Source organism: Aotus nancymaae, unplaced genomic scaffold (assembly GCF_030222135.1).
Source record: "Aotus nancymaae isolate 86718 unplaced genomic scaffold, 86718_ANA_hifiasm-v0.15.2.pri h1tg000021l, whole genome shotgun sequence".
Lineage (NCBI taxonomy): Eukaryota > Metazoa > Chordata > Mammalia > Primates > Aotidae > Aotus > Aotus nancymaae.
The window spans coordinates 8,706,237-8,727,128 of record NW_026988433.1 but is presented as its reverse complement, the minus strand read 5'-3'; the positions used below and the strand labels follow the sequence as shown (position 1 = coordinate 8,727,128).

The window sequence follows — 20,892 nt, the reverse complement described above, 5'->3', positions numbered from 1 at the left end:
GAAGGACGAGGACGTAAAAATGAGGGCCTAGGCCACAGGCTTTGTGCGGAGGTGCAGGCAGGGCGTGTCCACTGTCTACCAATGAGCCAGTGACAGTTCCTCTGTCCGTTACTGAGATGCACAACCAGAGGCCAACACGGGGCAGACAGTGCCCAGCAGAGCACGCGGTATGACTCCCAAACTGCTCAGTGGGGGCTGCTTCCTTCAGGAAGCCTTCCAGGTTTTCTAAGACCCCAACCCTGGGCACAGCACCTGCCATAATTCCCACCTGGCTCCCCAGTTGGCATGAGGCCTCTGAGGGCAGGAACTGGGTCTGCTCCAGCCTGAGAACCCTTCGCCTGTCCAGTGTGGCTGGACAGTTCTCAACTCCCTCCTGCAACCTACATTTACTAGGCATGGAGCAGCTGGCCTGCGTTTGGGGGTATGCAGGTGACGCAGAACCCCGTCCCTGTCCCAGGGCTTCCAAGCCAGTGAAACGATCACGCGGCGGGCATGAGGGCACCAGCCACGGGCCTGGAATTCAGGCAAAACTCCTGGGTGCTGGAAACCAGCAGGTACTGTCAGCACAGCCCCTACGCTGTGCTGTGACCACAGTGACGATGTCCTATGTAGACTGTAAGCCACAACCTACCGGCCTCGCTGTGAGAGCTGTGACAACGCTGACACAGCACACACCACCCCAGTGCCCGGCCTCCAGTGCAGGATGCCCGGCGCCCAGAGCACCCACCTCCTTCCTGCAGACGAGCAGGGCAGAGCCCCGGGGTGCTGAGGCCCCTGCCGGCAGTCCCCTCTCCACTCTCTGCCATAGCAGGACCACAGGGCCACCGGCATGCGACCAGCCTTCCTGCAGGTACCAGCCTGCTGCCTGCATCTGCCACACGCTCGGCTGAGCGGGGAGAGCAGACACAGACTCGGTGGCGCCTGCTGAGACTGCCCGCAGCGCAGAGGCGGGGGCTGGATGAAGAAGGTCACCCTGACTTCTGCAGGCACCTCCGCTGTCCCCGCTGCTGGCCCACTCTCCTCCCTCTGCTCCCACCATCTGTGCAGACCCTGCTTGCTCTCCAAGGACCACCTAGAGCCTCTCCTTCGGCCGCTGCCCTGCCTTGCTCCCGGGACCTGGGCCCAGCCGTACTCTCCCCACCATCCTCAGGCCAAGGAACCCTGAGCCAGGTCCAAACACAGATGGCGTCACCTGTCCTGTGGCTTCCACCGCCGCCGCCCCATGCCCCTCCCGTCAGGTTTACCTACCACCATCCATTTCAGTCAGCTCGCACTTGCAAGCTTGCATTTAAAAGAGAACACGGCGGCCACTCTGGAAAGCAGTCGGTGAGCCCTCATTGCCCCAGGCCCGGCAGCTCCACTCCTAGGCACACCCCAGGCAAACGAGGGCAAACGTCCACCCAGAAACCTACAAGTGCCCGTCTCTGCAGCACTGCCCACAGAAGCCAGAAGGCAGAGACAACCCAACACCCGCCAAGAGAGGAATAGGGAGGAAAAGCGTGCCCTGCCCTGTCTGCACAGTGGAACACTCGGTCATCGAAAGGCACGAGGCTCTGACACGGGCTATGGCGTGGATGGACCCTGAAGACAGAGTGTGCATGAAACAAGCCAGTCACAGAAGGCCTCTAGTGTAGATTCCGTTCCTGTGAGAAGTCCAAGGCTGGGCGCAGTGGCTTATGCCTGTAATCCTAGCACTTTGGGAGGCCGAGGCAAGTGGATCATGAGGTCAGGAGTTCGAGACCAGCCTGGTCAATATGGTGAAACCCTGTCTCTACTAAAAATACAAAAATTAGCTGGGCATGGTGGTCGGCGCCTGCAATCCCAGCTACTCGGGAGGCTGAGGCAGGGGAATCACTTGAACCCGAAAGGCAGAGTTGCAGTGAGCCAAGACCATGCCACTGCATTCCAGCCTGGGCGACACAGTGAGACTCCATCTCAAAAAAAAAAAAAAAAAAAAAAAAGTCCAGAACGGGCCAATCCACCCAGACAGAAAGGAGAGGAGTGGGTGCAGGGCTGGGAGGAGGGCGCATGGGGGTGACTACCGATGGGTATGGGGTTTCTCTCTTAGTAAAACACTGAATATACTAAGAAGAACTGAATGATACATATGTTTTTTGAGACAGGGCCTTGCCACGTCACCCAGGCTGGACTGCAGTGGTGCAATCTCACTGCAGCCTCGACCTCCTGGGCTCACACACTCCTCCCATCTTAGCCTCCCGAACTGCTGAGACTACAGGCATACGCCACTATGCCTGGCTGATTTTTGCATCTCTTTGGAGAGACAAGGTCTCTCTATGCTGCCTGCACTGGTCCTGAACACCTGGGCTCAAGCTAGCCTCCTGCCTTAGCCACCCAAAGGGCTAGGACTGCAGGTGTGTGCCAGTGTGCCTGGCCTAAATGATATGCTTTGAACGGTGAATTGTATGGTATATGAAGGATATCTTAATGACACTGTCACAAAATGAAATAAGACTGTACTATAGTATATAGTCTATAGCATATATGCTAGCCATAAAATAAAGGGTTTGAGGTATCAGCTGTATTTTCTCTAAGAACGGTAAAAATAACGTTGTATTTTATATGTGTGTACAAATAGCAAAACAATAAAATACAAATTTTAAGGCTGAAATTCAAACTTTTGTGTATGTGTAAATATAATTCTATAGAAACACAAAATATGATTCTATAATGCACACAAAACATGAAGGGCCGCCACCCCTGAGACTGCCCGTGAGCTCGGGCTTTCTACATGGGGCCTGAGTGCTCTCCCGTGCCTTGGTTTCCCTGTGGCTCCTCACCTGGTGGTGAGGGTGGGTGGGCAGTCAGATTGGCGGGGTGGGGGGCAGGAGCTACTGCCCAGAAGCTCTGAAGCTCTCAGCAGGCACCCTCTGGGGGCACACAGAGGCCCAGATCCCTCTTTCTTGAGCCCCCAGAGTGAGGTGGGAGCAAGTGGGGACTGTGGTCAGGGAGACAGCACTTTACAGTTTACAAGAGGCCTTCTGATGCCAGCCAGACCTCCCTCATGGGCAAGGAAGGCCGTGGCCAACACCAGGGCTGGCTTCAAGTCCTCGTGGGGAATGAGGGTCCTAAGCCCCCAGAGGGAGCAGCAGCCAATGGAGGAGAAAGGCGGCAAACGCCCAGAGCTCAGGGCCCACCCAACTGCCCTTCGTCTCACAGCCATGCTTGGGGAGCGCCACCTCCAGAAGCCCTCTTGGCTGGCTCTCCCCACCCTCCACTCTATTTTTATTTTATTTTTTATTTTTGGAGATGGGGTCTTGCTCTATTGCCCAGGCTGGAATGCAGTGGCACGATCTTGGCTCACTGCAAGCTCTGCCTCCTGGGCTCTGATCCTCCTGCTTCAGCCTCCCTAGTAGCTGGGATTACAGGCAATTGCCACCACACCTGGCTGATTTTTTTGTATTTTAACAGAGATGGGCTTTCACTATTTTGGTTAGGCTCGTCTTGAACTCCTGACCTCCAATGATCCGCATGCCTTGGCTTCCGAAAGTGCTGGGATTACAGGTGTGAGCCATTGTGCCCAGCCTCTATCCTTTGTTTTCTTGGAAGGCAGCCGCTTCTATTTTCCTTTCTGAAGGCCTGGGTGGGACGAGGACTCTCAGGGCCTGGCACGGCGCATGTGTACAGGAGGGGCCCCGCCCTGCCTACCCAGCCCTGCAGTTGTGAGCAAAGGCTCGAATCTCCTCTTTGACCGTGTGACTTTGCCAACTGTGCCTTAGTTTCTCCATCTGTAGAGTGGAGATGAAAGCAGGTGCCGCCTTTGAGAGCTGTCTGTGGGTGGGTGTGGGGACAATGGAGACCAGCACGTGGGGCCGAGTGGGTAGCGCCACCTCCTCACCGTCGCTTTCCTTCCCACTTGGGAAGGCCATGGTGGGGGGCACGAGACCGGGGAACATTCATCAGGAACATGCTGGGCCTGCAACAGTAAGTCCCCTCTTCACTAAACCCCTGCCTCAGTTTCCCCAGGATCATCAGACTGGGCCAGTCCTTGCCACCACCCTAGGGCTGGGAGTGGGAGGGAGGGCTGGTTTGTGAATGGCATCCCTTGCATCCTCAAGGCCCCAAGATAAAATCCTGATGTGTCACTCCCACCATGGGGTCTGCCCACCTCTCTGACCTCCACCCCCTCTCTTCCCTGGGCCGCTCACTCCACTGCACTCCCTGCTACAGGCCTCTCCGCTGTCAACTGGACATGTGTTCATGAAGCCACAGGGCCTTTGCACTGCGGTTCCTGGGGGTGGGGGGACTGGCTTTCTCTCTCTCATCGCCCTCCAGTGTCACCTCCCCAGAGGCCGTCCCACCGACCAGCTTCCTCTCCCCCGCCCCCCATGCCCCAAGACTGCACCACTGCACTCCAGCCTGGGTGACAGAGTGGGACTCCATCTCAAAAAAAAAAGTCCAGAACGGGCCAATCCACCAAGACAGAAAGGACATGAGTGGGCGCACCCATCCCCCACTTAACCCGTAAACACGGCTTTTCTTTTCCACCCCTCACCAGAATCTAAGGGCCTGGAGTCAGGGCCTCTTCTGTGCAGTTTCCAGCACCCCCAATGCCTGGCACATGCTGGTGCCATCAGTCACTTGTGGAACAAAGTAACAATGCTGAAATTGCCATTTGATCTTCCAAAATGCCAGGGGCACAGCTGAAGGAGCTGCTTTCCAGCCCCATCTGGGGGTGGTGTCCCAAAGCAGATCCAAAGGAGGGCAGCTCTTCCCTAACTGAGTGCCCGCGTGGTCTGGCACTGGCCTGACATTAACTGAGTTATTCTTGTGATAAGCCATCCACGCCCACCTTACAGATGAGAAAACTGAGGCTTGGGGGAAGGGACTCCCAATGCCAGGCCCTGCCAAAAAGCACTGAGGCACCTTCTCTTAAGAATAAGAGACGGGAGGGCAGGCAGGCTCGGGGTTTTGCAATCGAAGCCACTATCTCTGGTTGTCTGCCAGGAAAACACCCAGGCAGAGCTGCCTCGCAGAAGTGCTGGCGGGCCGAAGGAGAATGTGATTCTCTCTCTCCCAACGTCACCCGGGTGGGGTCCCAACGAGAGACATCTTGCGTCCATCTAGGAATGCGGAGCTCCCCCACTGGGGCTAACAGGCGGGAGGGAGGGTGCTGGGCAGACAGCCAGGATCAGGGGTCGCCTGGGGGGGCCCGCCCGTCCCGCCAGCCCCGCCAGCCCTTCCCGGGAGGCCCTGGCTGACGGGGCCTACTCTGACGCAGCTCATCCTCATCCTCCGGCGCCCGCCCGACCCTGCGCAGTTGTGGCCGGCAGAGGGAGGGGTGGTGGGCTGCCGGCCAGGACGAGGTCAGCAGGCTGGCCAGAGTCCAGCCTCGTTCACTGAGAGGGCAACGCAGGCCCCAAGGGTGGGGGCCTGGGCCCAGTGGCGCAGGGCAGGGTAAACCAGGTGTCCTGACTCCCGGCCGAGGACTCCAGCTCCCCGGGGACTGCATGCTGGATGTGGGGCAGGGGGTGGACTCACGCCAGGCCCAGCTGGGGAGGGAGGACACGGCCCTGGGTGGGGCTGCAGGGGAGAGGACGGGAGGCTGCGAGTGCCCTGCGGGGCCTCGGGCCCAGCCTGAGCGTTCAGGATGCAAGCCGACCCCCTGGCTCCCCAGCCCGGCCGGCCACACGCACCCAAAACGCAGACTCTGGGAGGCAGCTTATCAGCGGGGCCGCCCCGTGACCTCAGCGCTCCCCCCGCGAAGGCAGGCACATGTGTTTCCATGACTCTGTCCCCACAGCCAGTACGAGCAGTGTGGCAAGCCATCCGCCCTGACCCCGATACCCAGGCACAAAGGCCCTGCCTGCCTGCCTCTCGGGCCAACCCAGCCCTGCCGTGAACACTGTTTTCCAAGCTGGGACTGTCGGGCAAGAAGCTTGGTCGTTCAATGCCCTCAAAAACCTGCTGGCCAGGCCTTTGCCCATCACAGGGCCAGGGCCAGGCCACCCGCTTCTCACACACATGGGCGCCATTCCTGTCGGCAGGGGTCCTGGGGACCCCGAGATTTCGTTCCGTGGAACCTATAGAGATCCAGGTGGAACTGGGTTCCTAGTGAATGCCCTAAGGCTTCCCCCTTTAACAAGGCCCAGGGTGAAACCCAGGGCAGAGACAAGGGCCCCAGGCAATCCCCGGGGTCAGATTCTCCTCCCTCGCTGGCTCTGACCAGGACTGTTCCAAGGGACTTGGGAGGGGAGGAAACAGATCACTCTGTAGTCAAAATCAAACGGCCTGCCTGCCCCGCCAGAAAACAATCCCTCCAGCCAGCTAGAAGTGGGCAGGGCGCAGTCTCCTCATGCCTGCCCTCTGCCGCGCAAGATCAGCTCTAACTTGGGTGGCCGTCTTTGGTTCTAGACTGGAGGCCTGGGGGTCCAAAGCATCTGTGCTGAAAACAGTTAAAAGGGGGAGTTCTCAGGAATGTGGGATCAGAGGCCAGAAAGGAAAGAACACACCTTGGAGACCTCGGTATCCAAACAGGAAGGCACTGGGGTCCTCCAGGTCACCCCAGCTGAGTGCCTGAGCGCTGGGCCCTCGGCTGATGGGAGATGAACCCCCAAAAACAGGCTGGATCTGCGGCTGCTCCCCACCCCCATGGCCACCACGCTGGCCTCGCCCTCGCCAGCCCCAGGGGACTTGCAGCTGCCTCCTAACTGCGCCACCCACCCCAGCAAATCCCCACATGGTTTCAGGGGTAAATCACATCCGGCTCTCTTGGGAGAGGATCAGAAAGGCCTTCTCACTGCCCTGAGAACAAAACACAGCCCCCACCTGCAGGGGCGAGACTCAGTGCTCCACCCCTGAGAGAGCTGCCCCCAGTCCTGGCTGCCCACCCCACACTGCCAGGCTGCCCCCACCTGAGCCCCTCATTCCACCCCTCAGCACCTGAATCCACCAAGCTCATCCCCACCTAGGGCCTTCGCCTTTGCTGTTCCTGCCACGTCAAGGGTAGAACTGTTCCTCCCAGAGAAGGTGCATTCCAGTCCTAACCCGGGTCTCTGTGAATGTGACCTTATTTGGAAATGGGCTGTTAGCGGGTATGATCAAGTTCAGATGAGGTGGGACTAGATTAGGGCAACTGCTCATCCAGTGTCTGGTGTCCTCAGAAGAAAATGTGGACACAGAGATGCACGGGGCAAAGGCCACGTGATGGCAAAGGCAAAGGCAGGGTGGTGTGCCGGCGAACTACGACTACCAGCAGCAGCCAGGAGCTGGACCAGGCGGGACGGAGCTGCCCAGAGGCTCAGAGGGTGCAGCCTGGCCTGTGTGGGCGCCCGAGCTCCTGCCCTCCAGGACCGTTTGTTTCAAGCCGCCTGGCTCATGCTACCTCGTGAGGGCGGCCCTAGGAAGGGAGCAGGCTGCCTGGCACACTCTCCCCAGCGCTGCCTGGGCTGACTCCTCTGTCCAGGTCTCAGCTCGGATGTCACCTCCTGGGGAGGTCCTCCCAGCCACACCCCTGCCCCTCCTGGCCTGCATCTCCCACTCCTGGACTCTGAGTCCGCCTCCCTCACCACACCTCAGGATCCCCCAAACCAGGCTGAGCCGGATGGGGTGTGGCTGTCTAAATAGGCAGTGGCTGTTCAGCGTCTGCAGACAGAAGTCGAGGTCAGCGCTGCCTGGCGCCCACTCACCGGTTCTTGTCGCCGCCCTCGGGCTCATCCACCTCGTCCGCACTGCATGTGGCACTGGAGTCACTGTCCTGAGGGGCGCCGGAGCCCTTGGCCGCAGTGGCCCTGCTGCTCCCACACTCCTTCTTCTCTGCCTTGAGCGTTCCCTCAGCCGTGGCCTCGGTGGCCTCTGCGGCCTTGCCCTTGGCCGGAGCCTCCTCGGCTTCCTCCGTGCACTCGCTCTTGGCGGGCTCCTCGGCCTTCCCTGTGTCCACTGCCAGCTCCTCGGCCACGGGGGACTTCTGCTCCTCCCCCTCCTCTGCTGGGGGCACCGCTGTGGCCTCCTCCTCCTTCTCCTCCTTGGGTATCACAGGAGGGGGTGTGGAGGGCAATGGGGGTGCTGGTGGGGGTGTGGGGGCTCCAGTGGCTTCAGAGGCCGGGGTGGGCTCAGTCGGGGCTGGGACGTCCTCTGGCGGTGGGGTGGGTGGCTCCGGGGGCGGCCCGTCGGTGCCTGGGGCGGCTGGGGGCTTGGGCCCGTTCTGCCCTGTGTCCTTGGCTGCCTCAGCACGAGGGGAGGGGATGCTCTCGGTGTCTGAGCTGTTGTTGACGGCGGCTGTGCAGGGTGAGAAGGAAGAGGACATGAGCGGGGTCTGGGTGGCTCCAGGAGAGATGCAGGCACAGTCTTGCCCATGGCCCTGACCCTCAGGATGAGGCCGCTCTGTCACCTGACACCAAAGCAGCCCTGAGGGTCCTACACACCTGGGACCTTCCCCGGAGCCCCACCCCTGAGACAAAGCCGCTGGCCAGGCCCCTACCCACGGACTGACCCTGCTGCCATGACCTGGTTAACTCCCAACCCCAGGACCTCCTGGTGGTCAGCACCCAGACAGATGGAGACAGCCTGAGGCCTTCGTCCGGGAGGTCTCCGTGTTCTCATCTGAGCTCCAGCCCTGGCTCTGCCCCACACTGGCTGCATGCCATGGGAAACTCAGGTTGCCGCTTGGGCCTCAGTTTTCCCAACTGTAGAATGCAAGAACAATAGTTCCCATTCTCACAGGGCGGAGAAGCCGGCGAGTGTGACAGCGCGGGGCGGCTGCCCAGCGACCACCTGCTGTTGCATCATCGCCACCATCATCATCACGTGGCCGTGCAGAACGGGACCAGTGCACTCGAGGGAGCCCCAGGCATGGCCCACGCCAATGACAGCAGGAGCGCGATCCGCGCTGACAGAGTGGCAGGATGAACGCATGCACCCAAGGAGGGCGAGAAGACCCCAGCCGCAGTCCCGGCTCTCTAGCCCCCAAACCCACACCAGCCTCTTCTTTGGGGCTCAGTGTCCCCCATTTTCTGTAAAACAGGGATGCATGAAAACCCCTGCATTTGCTATGGGGGAAATCAAACCCAGTCGAAGACCCAAGTGTAAACACCAGGGAAAATCAATAAAGCAGTGGAGACGGGAAACTGGTCTGCAGGAGTGAGCCTGGGACCAGCATGGGGAACAGCCTCCGGGCTGGGAAGGAAGCCCAGAGGCAGCGGAGCAGATGGTGGCACTCACAGAAAGAGGCATGTGGCCAGAAGCGGTTTCCTCACAAAGGCCCGGGGACCTCGGGATGCCCTCCCCGGCCCGGCCCTGCCCCTGCCCCCCAGGCCAGCCGGCCACATCCGTACCTGGGCCACTGCATTCCCCTCTGGGCACCTCATTCCCAGAGGCATGTAAGGCTGGAAGGAAGTCAAAGAAGAGTTAGAAGCGAGGCGGCAGCAGGCAGTGGCGGGGAGGGAAGAGCGGCGGGGCCTGCCAGGAGGGGCCGGGGCCACACAACAGGGAGGCCTCGCTGTGGCTTCCTGGGGCTGCTCGCTCTCCTGCCCTGACTGCCCTTCTGCTTGGACCAATGAGCCCTCTTCCTGCGGGCTCCGGCCCTCCGCAGGCCGCTCCAATGGCCTGTTCAAGACCAGCCAGTAATGGGGCTGTTCAGGGTGAAAAGTGAGCCTCAGCCACTCCAGGTGTCCTTGCCCAAGTCATCAGCCTCCTGGTCCCAGGATCCCAGGATGCCTGGGGTGGGAGGTGCTGACCTCAGGGGTGGGCAAGGTTGCAGGGAGAGGCTTTCGGGCTGCTGGGGCCCCTTCCAATCCCGCAGCCTCTCCTGCTTCTTTCGTCCCTTCAGGCCCTAGAGCAGAGGTCACCCCTTTCAGAAACAATACCAACGACAGCAAGGCAGGCTGTGTGCAGGCCGGGCCGCGCTGTGTCTTCACGGATGACTTAAGACTTCTCATCTGCAGACGAGGAAACGGAGGCGGGCAGAGTCAGCAGCCTGCCCAAGGCCACGCTGTGGAGGGGACAGCACTGAACCAGGTGTCCTGTGTTCCAAACCCCTGGCCTTCCTGCCCCTGCCTGGTGACTTGAGCCATGTCATTCCCTTCCTTCCACAGTCAGAGAACGGGACGGTGGGAGGCCAATGCGGAGGGCCCCGGGACCAGGGACGAAACCTCTGGGGTCTCAGTTTGCGCATCTACAAAATGGGCAGTAAACACCTTGCTCTCATGGTGATCAAGTGGGTCTGCGGCGGGAGCCAGCATGGGAAATGCCCCGAGGGCTGTGAGATGCAGGTGGCTGTACACCTCTCCGAATGTTTCTCTTCAGTAGGTGTGGGCTGGGGCCCGAGAATCAGCACTTCTAACAGACCCCAGGGAACACCGGCCACCACTGCCCTAGAGCCCGGGAGGGCCACTTTGTGCAGCGCCTGACACACAGTAGGTGTTTAACAAGAGCAACGATAAAACCACCAAAAACCAAAACCAAAAACACACCAGATGGCCTTCTTTCCTTTCCGCCCGGAGGTTCCCAGAACCAGGCTGCCTGGGTTTGAATCCAGGTCACCAAATGGGCCTCGGAAAAGCCCGCTATGCCTCAGTCTCCCCAGCTGTAAAATGGGGATGACAGTAGCACTTGCTTCATTTACTATGAGCATTATTGTAACTGAGACTCCACTGGCCCAGGGATCCCTCCCCGCCTGCACTGGGGAACTTCAGGTCGAGATGCAGGAGGCACTTTCCACCGCCCCAGGGAGGGCCCACAGTGCTGCTGGGGCTGGCTGGGTCTCCTGAGAGATTCCAGCAGGGCAACCTCAGGCTCCAACCCAGGTCGTGCCTCCCCTCCCCATCCTGAGCACAAGAGACAGGTCACATGGTGCACACTGACTGTGCTGGCAGACCCCGAACATAGCAGCTATGTGCAGGGACATTCCACGGGAGGGGTTCCCTTCTCCCTGGGTCTCAGTCATCCTTAAGATGGGGTAACAACCTGGCTGGACACCAGGAGGCTTCATCAGCCTCTGGCCTGCTGTCCCCGAACTCTCAGAGCAGCCACGGAAGACCAGAAGCCCCAGCTCCAGCCAGCTCAGCCCTCCCTCCTCCCCCACCCAGCAGAGAATGCCCCTTTCCATCCCTACTGGGCTATGTAAGCCCTGCAAGCAATGAGGGGTCATCACAACACAGTTCTGGGCAGCGTCTGCTCTGGTTTTAATGTGTGGCCAAAGCTTGGCTTCTTAAAATGCTCCCACCAAGCCTGCATCCCGCCCATTCAGATAGCTGGAGGGATATTGACAGAGCGGACGGAGTTTCTGCTCCCGGGGTATGCTCTCTTCCTGCCTACAGACCCAAGATCCAAAATGGGGTGACCCGAGGGACTCAGGGCCCCGGCCTTCCTTCCATCAGACACTGGCCAGGCTTCTGGCCAACTTGGGCCAGAGAGAACCAAAGCTGGTGGGGAGGCCGGGCTCAGTGCCCCAGACCAACCCCCAGCTCGAGATGACAGTCACCCAAGGGCCCAGTTACCCATTTCCAGCCAGGAGCTGGGATTCTGGCTGGGGAAAATCTGCAGGCTGGAAGAACCTGAATTTATCTGCAGGCCTGGCTTATGGAACCAGGAGGTGACTTGTACGTTCTGCCAGGGAGAAGCTGGGTGTTCAAAGGCACAGAGGGACGGAGGACAAGAGCAACAGGAAGGACCGCGGACAGCGACAGGAGGCAGGAGGCTGCCTTACCCAGGACCGAGGCTGCTCGCTTCTCCTTCAGAGAGTCAGGGACGCTCAGCTGAGGAGGGGGTCTCCAGGGGCCTTCGGTCACCCCACAGAGGCGCAGGGTTGGGGGTTGGAGGTGGAGGGACTCAGGACTGAGAGCACAGGGCCTGGTGTGGGCAGCCCGCATTCAGATTCTGGGTCTGTAAACACTGATCGTGAAGTTGAGCCATGTGCTATCTGGAGCCCTGGCTCTGAAGTGGAGTTCGTGCGGTCCCAGTCCTCCATCTGAGAGGACTGGAGGTACCTGCCAGAACCACGCACACGATGGCTCCACGCACTCTCTTCAGCAGCACTCACCTGGCAGGGCATCTGTCTAGTCTGTGGCTGGTGCAACCAACACACTCTGTGGTGCCCGCACAGGGCACCTGGGCCCAGACCTTTAAGTGCCCGAGCCTCAGTTTCCCCACATAGAAAATGGGGACATCAAAGAAGGGGACCGAATTATTTATCACCCAAATAGGGACACCTGGGAGTAAAAGGAGGCACTAAAAATGACCGTATAACTTTTACAATATGTATCAACTGACAGATAGGTTCTATTTATGCTGGTTATCTTGTAAAAGAGTTCCTGTCAAAAAACTATTTCCGGGCCTGGCGTGGTGGCTCACGCCTGTAATCCCAGCACTCGGGAGGCTGAGGTGGGCAGATCACCTGAGGTCAGGAATTTGAGACCAGTCTGGCCAACATGGTGAAACCTGTCTCCACTAAAAATACAAACATTAGCTGGGGGTGGTGGCACGTGCCTGTAATCCCAGCTACTTGGGAGGTTGAGGCAGGAGAATTGCTTGAACCCGGGAGGTGGAGGTTGCAGTGAGCTGAGGTCACACCACGGCACTCCAGCCCGGGTGACAGAGCGACACTCCACCTCAAAACAACAACACAACAACAACAAACCATTTACCAAAGTAAATTTTTTCTAGACTGTGACACCCGAGAGGGTGAAGGACAGCAGGACCCACAGGGCTGGCCAAGACGTCCAGTCACTCAAGCGTGAGACTCAACTCACGGGCGTCAGAGGGGCTGAGTGAGGCTTGGGGCTCTGGAGAAGTTGGTTATTCTTGGGATTGTGGTGGTCATCATCCTTATGCCCATGACTGGTGAGCTTCTGGCATGTCAGGCCCTCCCCTTCCAGGGAGTCAAGGTCCCTTCTAAGAAGGACCCAGATGACTCAGGGGAGAGGAGGCTGCCGCCAGCCGCCAGCCCCTGCCACGCCAGCCCTCACCTTCTGCCTCCTCCACCATCTCCTCCTCGTTCCCGCTCGCACCCGACGCCTCCATCTCCTCGTCCTCCACCACGGGCGGGAACGCAGCCTCCTCGCTGGCTGCCGCCGGGGCTTTCTTCTTCTTCCTCCTTGCATTCCTCTCCTTCTCCTGGGGCACAGGGAAGCAGCAGATCAGGGCTGGGGCCTAGGCTGTCAGCCCGGGGACTCCCCATGCCCAGGCCTCGCCACAGGTTCGAGGGGCAGTGATCCCAGCCACGTGGCAATGAGGACATCTGTCCTCGCCTCACGTCCCACCTTGGCAGCCAAGCATGGCTATTCTTCCATGGAGCCCCAGATACACTCCAGGTAAAGGCTGGCCCCTTGGCCTCCTTGACAGCCTTCCTGAGCGGGAGAAAACCTGCCTGACATTGCCCAGGACACTCCCAGCCAGAGCAAGTGGCCACGCCTCCTGGGGACACCATCAGCTTCATCAGCACATGTGGAGTGAATGAATGAATACAGGATGCTTTTCCTTGCATGCAAGTCTCCCCTGTCCCCACTGAGCCCCTGAGGACAAGCCAGCCTGGGAAGCTTGCGTTTCAATCCCTGAACCTTTACAGAACACCTACTGTGTGCCTGGCTCTGCATCCCAGGGCTGTGGGGACACAAGGCATAGGGTAGACAAGGTCCTGCCCTTGGAAGCTGGCCGGTCAGGAGACCAGCAATATGCTCCTCACAGAGATGCAGCATGCAGATGCTGCACAGGGCACACAGGGTGGGGCAGAGAGCACGGAGCAGGGGCTCCTCCCGACAGAACCGTCCGGAAAGTCTTCTGCAAGGAAGTGACATTCAAGCCAGGATTTGATGGCGGAGAGAACGGGCCAGGCCGGCTCTAGATGAGAGTGGCAGGTGCAGGGAGTCACAGGTGCAAAAGCCCCATGGGGGGAACATGCTGGGTGTGTCGAGGAATGGAAAGGAGCCTAAGTCATGGGGCCTCCACCTCCCCCACGTCATGCCCTGCTCCTGGGAACCCCAGCTCCTCACCGTGCAGAGCCCGCCCTTCCTCCCCCAGCTTAGGCACCATCATCAAACTGCTCATCTTTGTAGCTCACTGGGCTGGGTGTCTCTGTCCCCATGCTAAGCCAGGCAGAGGCTCAGAAAGTGTTTGTTGACTGACTTGCTGAGCAACTGTGAAAGGCCAGCCTCCGTGGGCTTGAATGCACAGACAGCAGAGAGCAGAGTGGGGGCATCGTGGAGGCAGCATCTCGAGGTGCGGGGGACTCCCAGGGAGATTGGACAGGTGCTGGCGGGTGCCCACCGCAGCCTGGTGTGACAGGAGGGGTGGCAGCCGGAGCCCTCTGGGGTTGCTGAGAAAGAGGCGGGCCCTCACCACACCAAGAGCCCTATACTAGGTTGCAGGGTGTCCTGCAAAGTTCACATAGACCTAGAACCTCAGACTGTGACCTTATTTACAAACAGGATCCTGTAGATGTCGTTCGTTAAGATGAAGTCACACGGGAGTGGGATGGGCCCTAAACCCAGCAGGACTGGCGGCCTTGGCAGGAGAGGGAAACAGATTCAGGGACACGACGACCCTGTAAGGGCGGAGGTGCATGTGGAGGGTGCAGCTACCAGCTGGGAATGCCACCAACTGCCAGCAGCCGCGGGAAGGCGGGAGAGGCTCCCCCGCAGCCTTGACAGCGAGTGCAGCCCTGCGGACACCAGGGCTCAGGATGCGTGGCCTCCAGACCTGAAGCGAGTACATCTCTGTTGTCTGAAGCCACCAGTCTGTGGAACCTCCTCGCGGCAGTCACCGGGAATCACACATCCCTCCACGCCCCTGCACCCGGATTCCAAGAAAAGGTGGCTGGACATCAAGACCATACAGCCTGCTCGTCAGGGGAGTGCCAGGTGGGCTCTGCCCACCCCAGCCCTTTGCTGTGGCCAGGCTGGAGCTGGGCCTCACGGAGACGAGGAGGGGGGTCTCCAGCTCCGAGCCCCAGTGCAGGCAGGGAGCGGGATCACTTCCCGTCCTGCCTTCTTCCTGAGAAAACAGGGTTCCTCTGAGCACAGCCGCTTGGAACGCAGGGAGGAAAAGGGAAGCGCCTGCTGGCCCATTAGTCATGGTTTCCATCACCGCCAGTCGGCCAGAGGGCCACAGCCCTGCCCCTGCCAGTGCCCACAGGGCCCATGGGGATGACAGCTCTGCAACCCTGCACCCATCCTGGGCCCGGCCCCAGCCCTGCCCCGAACCCAGAGCCTCTCCCAGGAGAGCTGGAGCCTGTGGCGACCTGAGAAAGTGGTGGCATGTGGGTTCTGCAGCTGCGGCCAAGGGCTCCCCCTGCTTCCCGAATCTATTTTTAGCAGACAGAAGCTCAGGAGAGACTGACTGGATGCCTGAGCTGCCCCAGTGGTGGCTGGGATGTGGGAGACGCTCAGAACCTCATAGGGAACAGGGGTCTCCTGTCGGCCTGGCCGTGGCGCCCACCATCCTGGAGTGTAAGTCTCTCTGGCGGGGAGGGGCCTCTGAGGCCTGGCAGCGGACGGGGATGGTGCCAACACCACAAGGCTGGGTCTCAGCAGGAGTCCCAGGAGTTACGGCTAATCCTGCCACACGTGGTCCGGCACCGTGGGATCAGGAGGTGTGTGTGGAGTAGGAGATGCTGGTGATGCCGTAAATCATCACGACTGACGTTTATTAGGTACCTACTATGTGCCAAGCGGTTTCTGGCATTAATTTATTGGATCTGCACAGCTGCTCTGCAAATCAGAGCATGCCACCACCTGCTACAAACTCTCCAACACCTGGATAAGACCCCCAAGTCCTGCCCACCATCCAAATGGCCCTGTGTGATTCAGCCCTGGACCCTGCCAGCCTCTCCAAGCTGCTGTCCCCGTCCCTTCCTCAGGGCGTGTGCTACAAACACGCTGCCCGCCCTGCTCGATACCCCAGCCACAGGGCCTTTGCACTGGCTGTTCCTCTCTCTGCCTGGACACCCACCCGCAGATATCTGCACAACTCACTTCCTTACCTCCTTCAGGCCTCAGCTCAGACATCAGAGCGGTCTTCCCTGACCACCCCATCATTAGCTCACCCCTCCTGCCCTCACCATCAACCAGTTTCCACAACCTCCTCACAGCATCTGCAGACCCCCATTCTGAAACTGAGCGTATGAACCTGTTTCTTGCACTACACCCAGCTCCTCAAGGGCTGGGATCTTTGTTCTCCACCACATTCCTCCCATACCTGGAACAGCATCTGGCACAGAACAGGCACTCTGTAACTGTCTTTAGATGAATGAATCTGATAGAGACAACGGCTCAGAGAGGCAAAGCCTCTTGCCCAAGGCCACACAACTCATGTGTTGAGGAGCCCAGATTTGAATGCAGGCCAGGTTCAAATATGTCCCAGCTGGACCATCTCTGCAGGCCTGTGCAGCCTCAGGTAGAAGAGATAACAGCAGAAAACAAGGCGGGGCCAGGCCAGGGCGGAGCGGACAGAGACTGAGAAACACGGACGCTGAGCCCCAGGGGCCTGCATTCACAGATGGGAGAAAAGGGTAACCTTCGGCCATGAGGAGGGGGAGGGAAACCTCAGAGAAGACACTGATGCCAAGTGTTACATAACTCCGGGACATGCCCCGCCCGCCCAGCCGGCCGCCGGATCTTGCTTCCTGCTGACGTCGCCTGCGGCCACGCTCAAGTCAGGCTTGGTGCAAGGCTGGAGGGGACACCCACTGACCCTCTGCTTCCCCACTCCTTCCTTCGCTGGCCAAGGGTGACATGCCTTCCTGTACTCCAGACAGGGCTGGGCCAGCAGCCAGAGGTGGCTGTTACTGCCTTAGGATTCACTGGGACATGCCTCCTCCCTGGGACTGAAAAGCACAGGGGAGGGGCAGGAGGTGGAGGTCACCGGGTGCAGTGGCACCTCTCCTGTTGAGGCCTGCTTGCATACTGCAGTGATGGGGAGCTCACCACTGCACCAAGAACGGTGGCCCGGGTTGAACTCCACTTCCTGCTCTTTCTCTGCAGCCCTCAATATGAGGGTGCTCCTTTGAGGGTGGCCAGGAGTGAGAACCAACCCCACACTCCCAAATCTCTCATTCTCATTCGGGTCCCTATCTGGCCTCAGGGTCCCCTCCTGCCCACGCCTCCGGACTCTTCAGAGTCAGGGGATAGAAGGGCCACCTTCTTTATCGGCTTTGACTGTGTCACTCGGACAAGAATCACTTTCATCCACACTAGGACGGCCCGCCTTGAGTCCAGCCCTGGATGGGGGCTGTGTCTCAGTTCAGAATCCTTTGATGCCACCCCCACTCCTTCCACAGTCCACTAAAGAAGTGCCGGCTCCTCAGCCCAGCAGGAAAACTCCATCCATGCCTCTGCCCTCAGGGGATACAGCAGGTGCTCAATACAGGCTTGCTGAATGGACATTGAGGATAATACTGGACGCTTATTGAGGGCTGACCAAGGACCAGGCACCACCCTTTACACAAAGAAATACACTTGTTCTTCAGCAGCCCTATGACTGGGTCCCATTCTTATCCCCATTTTACAGAGGTGGAAACTGAGGTGCAGAGAGGTGAAGCCCCGTATCCTTGGACCCCCATCACTAAGTGGCAGAGCTGTGGTGTGAAGCCACCAGCTCCAAAGCCCGGCTCTGCACCATCCTTCTGGAATGCCTCTTTGAATGAATGGATGGATGAATGAATGAATGAATGAATCATGAGCGCAACACCACCAGCACCGTCACAGCTCTCGCTAGCAGAGCGCCCGGGTCAGACGAGGCCGCGTTCTAAGCACTCTACTGGCAGCCACTCACTGCATTCCCACAGCAGCCCTTTGAAGTGGGTTCCATTATTGCCCCCATTTCACAGATGGGGAAACTGAGGCACAGAGCACACAGGTCACTTGCCCAAGGCCACACACAGCTAGTAGGTGGCAGAGCCTACATGGAAATTCAGGTCTCCAGGACCCAGTCCTGCTCCCAATCTATAGCACGCTTTGCCTGTGCCTGCACACACCGTTCAAGAGGGGGCCTCCGGCGGCCCTGAGAAGGGGGGAGGTGGCATCAAGACAGAATAATAATAACCACAGCAGAAAGAGTAACTTGGACAGCTGGCCCTCCCGGAGCGCGACCGCTCTGGCAGGCACTAAGGTCCTCACAGGTGATCACTCGTTCACTCCTCATAGGACCTCATGGAGAAGAACTGTGATGCCCCTACTTTACAGATGGGGAAACTGAGGCTTAGAAGGCTGGATCCACTGCCCAAGGTCACACGGGTGCCCGAATCCACAAGCTGGGCCTTGACCCCAGTCTCACCCTGGGCCTAATGGCATGGTCCACCATGCTGGGGCATCTGGTCCTCCAAGCCACTCTCTCAGGTTTTGGGGTCTCTGGGGGTGCAGTGGGGCCACGCCCTGCAGAAGCCCGGAAAGCCAGGCCATGGGGCAGCGGGCTGCAGGGACAGAGACACCCGTGGTCACTGAGAATGAGCCCTGGGGTGAGGCGAGGGGGATAGGGACAGGGGGAGGAGGCGCCGGAGGGAGAGGCGGGGTGAGGAGAGGGAGGGAGGGAAGGAGGGAGGGGAAGGCTGGGGAGAGAGCAGGAGGCCCTTTTTGTGCCTGGGGAGATGCTCTGGGCCAAACCTCTGCCCCGGGTCATCCCGATGGACCACCCCACAGACCTGACGTGAGTAACAGAGCCAGTGGCCCACAACATGCCCAGCCCAGGTCCCCTTCTGCGCCCCCAGGCTGTTCTGGCGTGGGCCCTCTTTGCCATAAGGGACCTCAGTGGTGTTAGGGACAAGGTCCCCACATTTAGCCCGATGCTGCGCCTTCCTCCACACCCAGCCAGGAGGCCTGGAGCATCCAGAAGAAGAGGGCGCTGCCTGACGCCCTGAGCTCTGGGGACAAATCCCAGGGGCCGCTGTGGAGGGCACGCAGGGCACTGCTTAACTGGAAGTGACGGGGAGGGACCTCCCTGAGGACAGAGGGTGGATCTCAGCCCTGACCACAGGGCCGTGGGACAGTGCCCCCTCGGTCCCGGGGCCACCAGCGGCCGTGCGCACACATGATGCACTAAGAACCCACTTGTGAGGGTGAAAGAACGACCTTAAATTCTGCATAGTTCTCGGGCAGAGTTCAAACGGGGCGAGGGTATACCTGGCCCTCCCACTGCATGCTGTGTGACCTCACAGCCTGCTCACCATCTCTGGGCCTTGGAAGGTTGCATGGAGGAGCAATTCAGCATGGCCTGCCTGGAGCACACTGCACACACTTTACACCCAGGCACAAGGCAGCCCGATGGCATGGTTGGGGGCGCAGGGGTCAGTCCTGGGGGAGGGGAGCTTTGCAACCCCTCCCTCGTGCTTCTGTATTGATGGGGAAACATATGCCTAGTGATGAAGAACGTCGGTGCTGATCTCACAGCTGTGGGTTCAAATCCCAATTCAGTTGCATATGAGCCTGGCTAAGCCTCAGTTTCCCCAGCTCTAAAATGGGGACAATACTTGGCAAATGTGTCAAAGAGGGAGAAAGCAGGGAGGAAGGGAAGGAGAGAGGGAGAGAAGGAGGGAGGGAAAGCAGCAGAGGTCTCCCCACAAATGCTCCTAATTTCCAGAAACAGCTGTGGAAGAAGCGACTGCTCCTCGGAGGCCATTTACACGCCCGGTGAGGCGAGCCTGAGCCTCTGCACTCCTGGAGGAGGGGGATCTCAGCCTCCAGGCCTGCCTCAAGCCCTCCAGGACACAGGGCTGAGCGGTCTACTCTCCGCGCCCCAGACCTGTCCTTCCCCCTACACATGGCAGCCCTAAAGCTGTGAGGTCAAATGGGGTGGGGGAGCCGCTTGCTCAGGGACCATCTGCCTCCGGGTCCTCATTCCAACGCGCTGACAGCCTGAATTCCTGGCTGAGTCAGTCTGGTCCAGCGCGCTCCTTCCCCCACGCCCTGAGCCGGGGCTGAGGGCCCCCAGAGGTGTCTGTCTGAGCAGAGCAGAGCGGGTGGTGGAGGGGTGGTGGAGGGCGGCCTGGTCCGTCTCGTCTCCCAGAGGGACACTCACGGCAGCATCATCGCCTGCAGCCATCTCAGGGCACTCCCGGGCTTGAACCCCGAGAAGCTGAGTCCTAACGAGGCGGCATAACGGCCCCTCCCAGCCCATGCCTCCCAGGATGCAGACACGTGTCCTGGGGCGGTCCGGGCTCCTGTCCCAGGCCCTAGGAAGCATGGCACGGCTGGGACTCACCATCTTCAGCTTGTGCTGCTGCAAGATCTCATCCAGGTTCTGTCTCTTCTTGTAGTTGAAGTAGAAGTTCTTACACTGCGACACTGTCTTGGAGCCCACCATCCGGGCGATGGCCGACCAGTTTCGGCCGTGTTCCAGGAGGCCTGTCGAGGGAGAGGAGGGTGGTGAGGGGAGGGTGGTGAGGGATGGTCGGGCCCAGCAGGCAGGGGGGCCTGCATCCATGGCCTGGGGGGCAAATGGGGCCTGGAGCAGAAACCTGGCCTGAGGCTCCCTGCTCAGGCCCAGGACCTCTGGAAGAAGAGACAGTGATGGACCCGTGTCCCCTGGCGGGGAAGATATCAGAGGGTGGCAGGGCTGGCCTCTGGGGTCTGGTTTCTCAGTCACTTGACTCCAGGCCAGGATGCACAGGAAAGGCCCGGGCTGGAGGAGCCAAGAGCAACAGGTGAAGCCCCACCGAGGCCACCGTGCAGGAGGCTGGGGCCAGAGGGCTGTGAATGTCCAGAACGCACAGCCCCTGCCCAGGCCCCACCTCTCCTCCTCCCCTCAGCTGAGCGGGAGGGCCCAGCCGCCGTGACCCAGCCCTGACACTCACTCACAGCTGCAGGCGAGGCCTCGGGAGACGGGCTGTTTTCCGGCCACACCGGCCCAGAAAAGGAGGGGATGTGATGCGCAGGGGACGGGAGGGTGGAGGTCAGGGTCGGGGTGCCTGGGACCGCAGCCTCCGGGCCCAGGTCAACTGGGTACCTCCAG

The 20,892-nt window shown here is 59.8% G+C and overlaps 1 protein-coding gene across 24 annotated transcripts in view; it reads right to left on the bottom strand.

The window, feature by feature from the left end:
• NCOR2 (nuclear receptor corepressor 2) overlaps positions 1-20,892 on the bottom strand; it is a 211,703-nt gene that overhangs the window by 40,213 nt on the left and 150,598 nt on the right. For 16 of the 24 annotated variants that reach the window (XM_064379585.1, XM_064379594.1, XM_064379584.1 and 13 more), the window contains 4 exons: positions 20,143-20,285; positions 12,921-13,068; positions 9,291-9,341; positions 7,647-8,235 (listed from right to left, as the gene is read on the bottom strand). In XM_064379585.1, coding sequence (XP_064235655.1) covers positions 7,647-8,235; positions 9,291-9,341; positions 12,921-13,068; positions 20,143-20,285 — 931 coding nt within the window. The remainder of the gene's footprint in view (positions 1-7,646; positions 8,236-9,290; positions 9,342-12,920; positions 13,069-20,142; positions 20,286-20,892) is intronic. The other 8 variants (XM_064379592.1, XM_064379596.1, XM_064379600.1 and 5 more) reach the window with 1 other exon arrangement.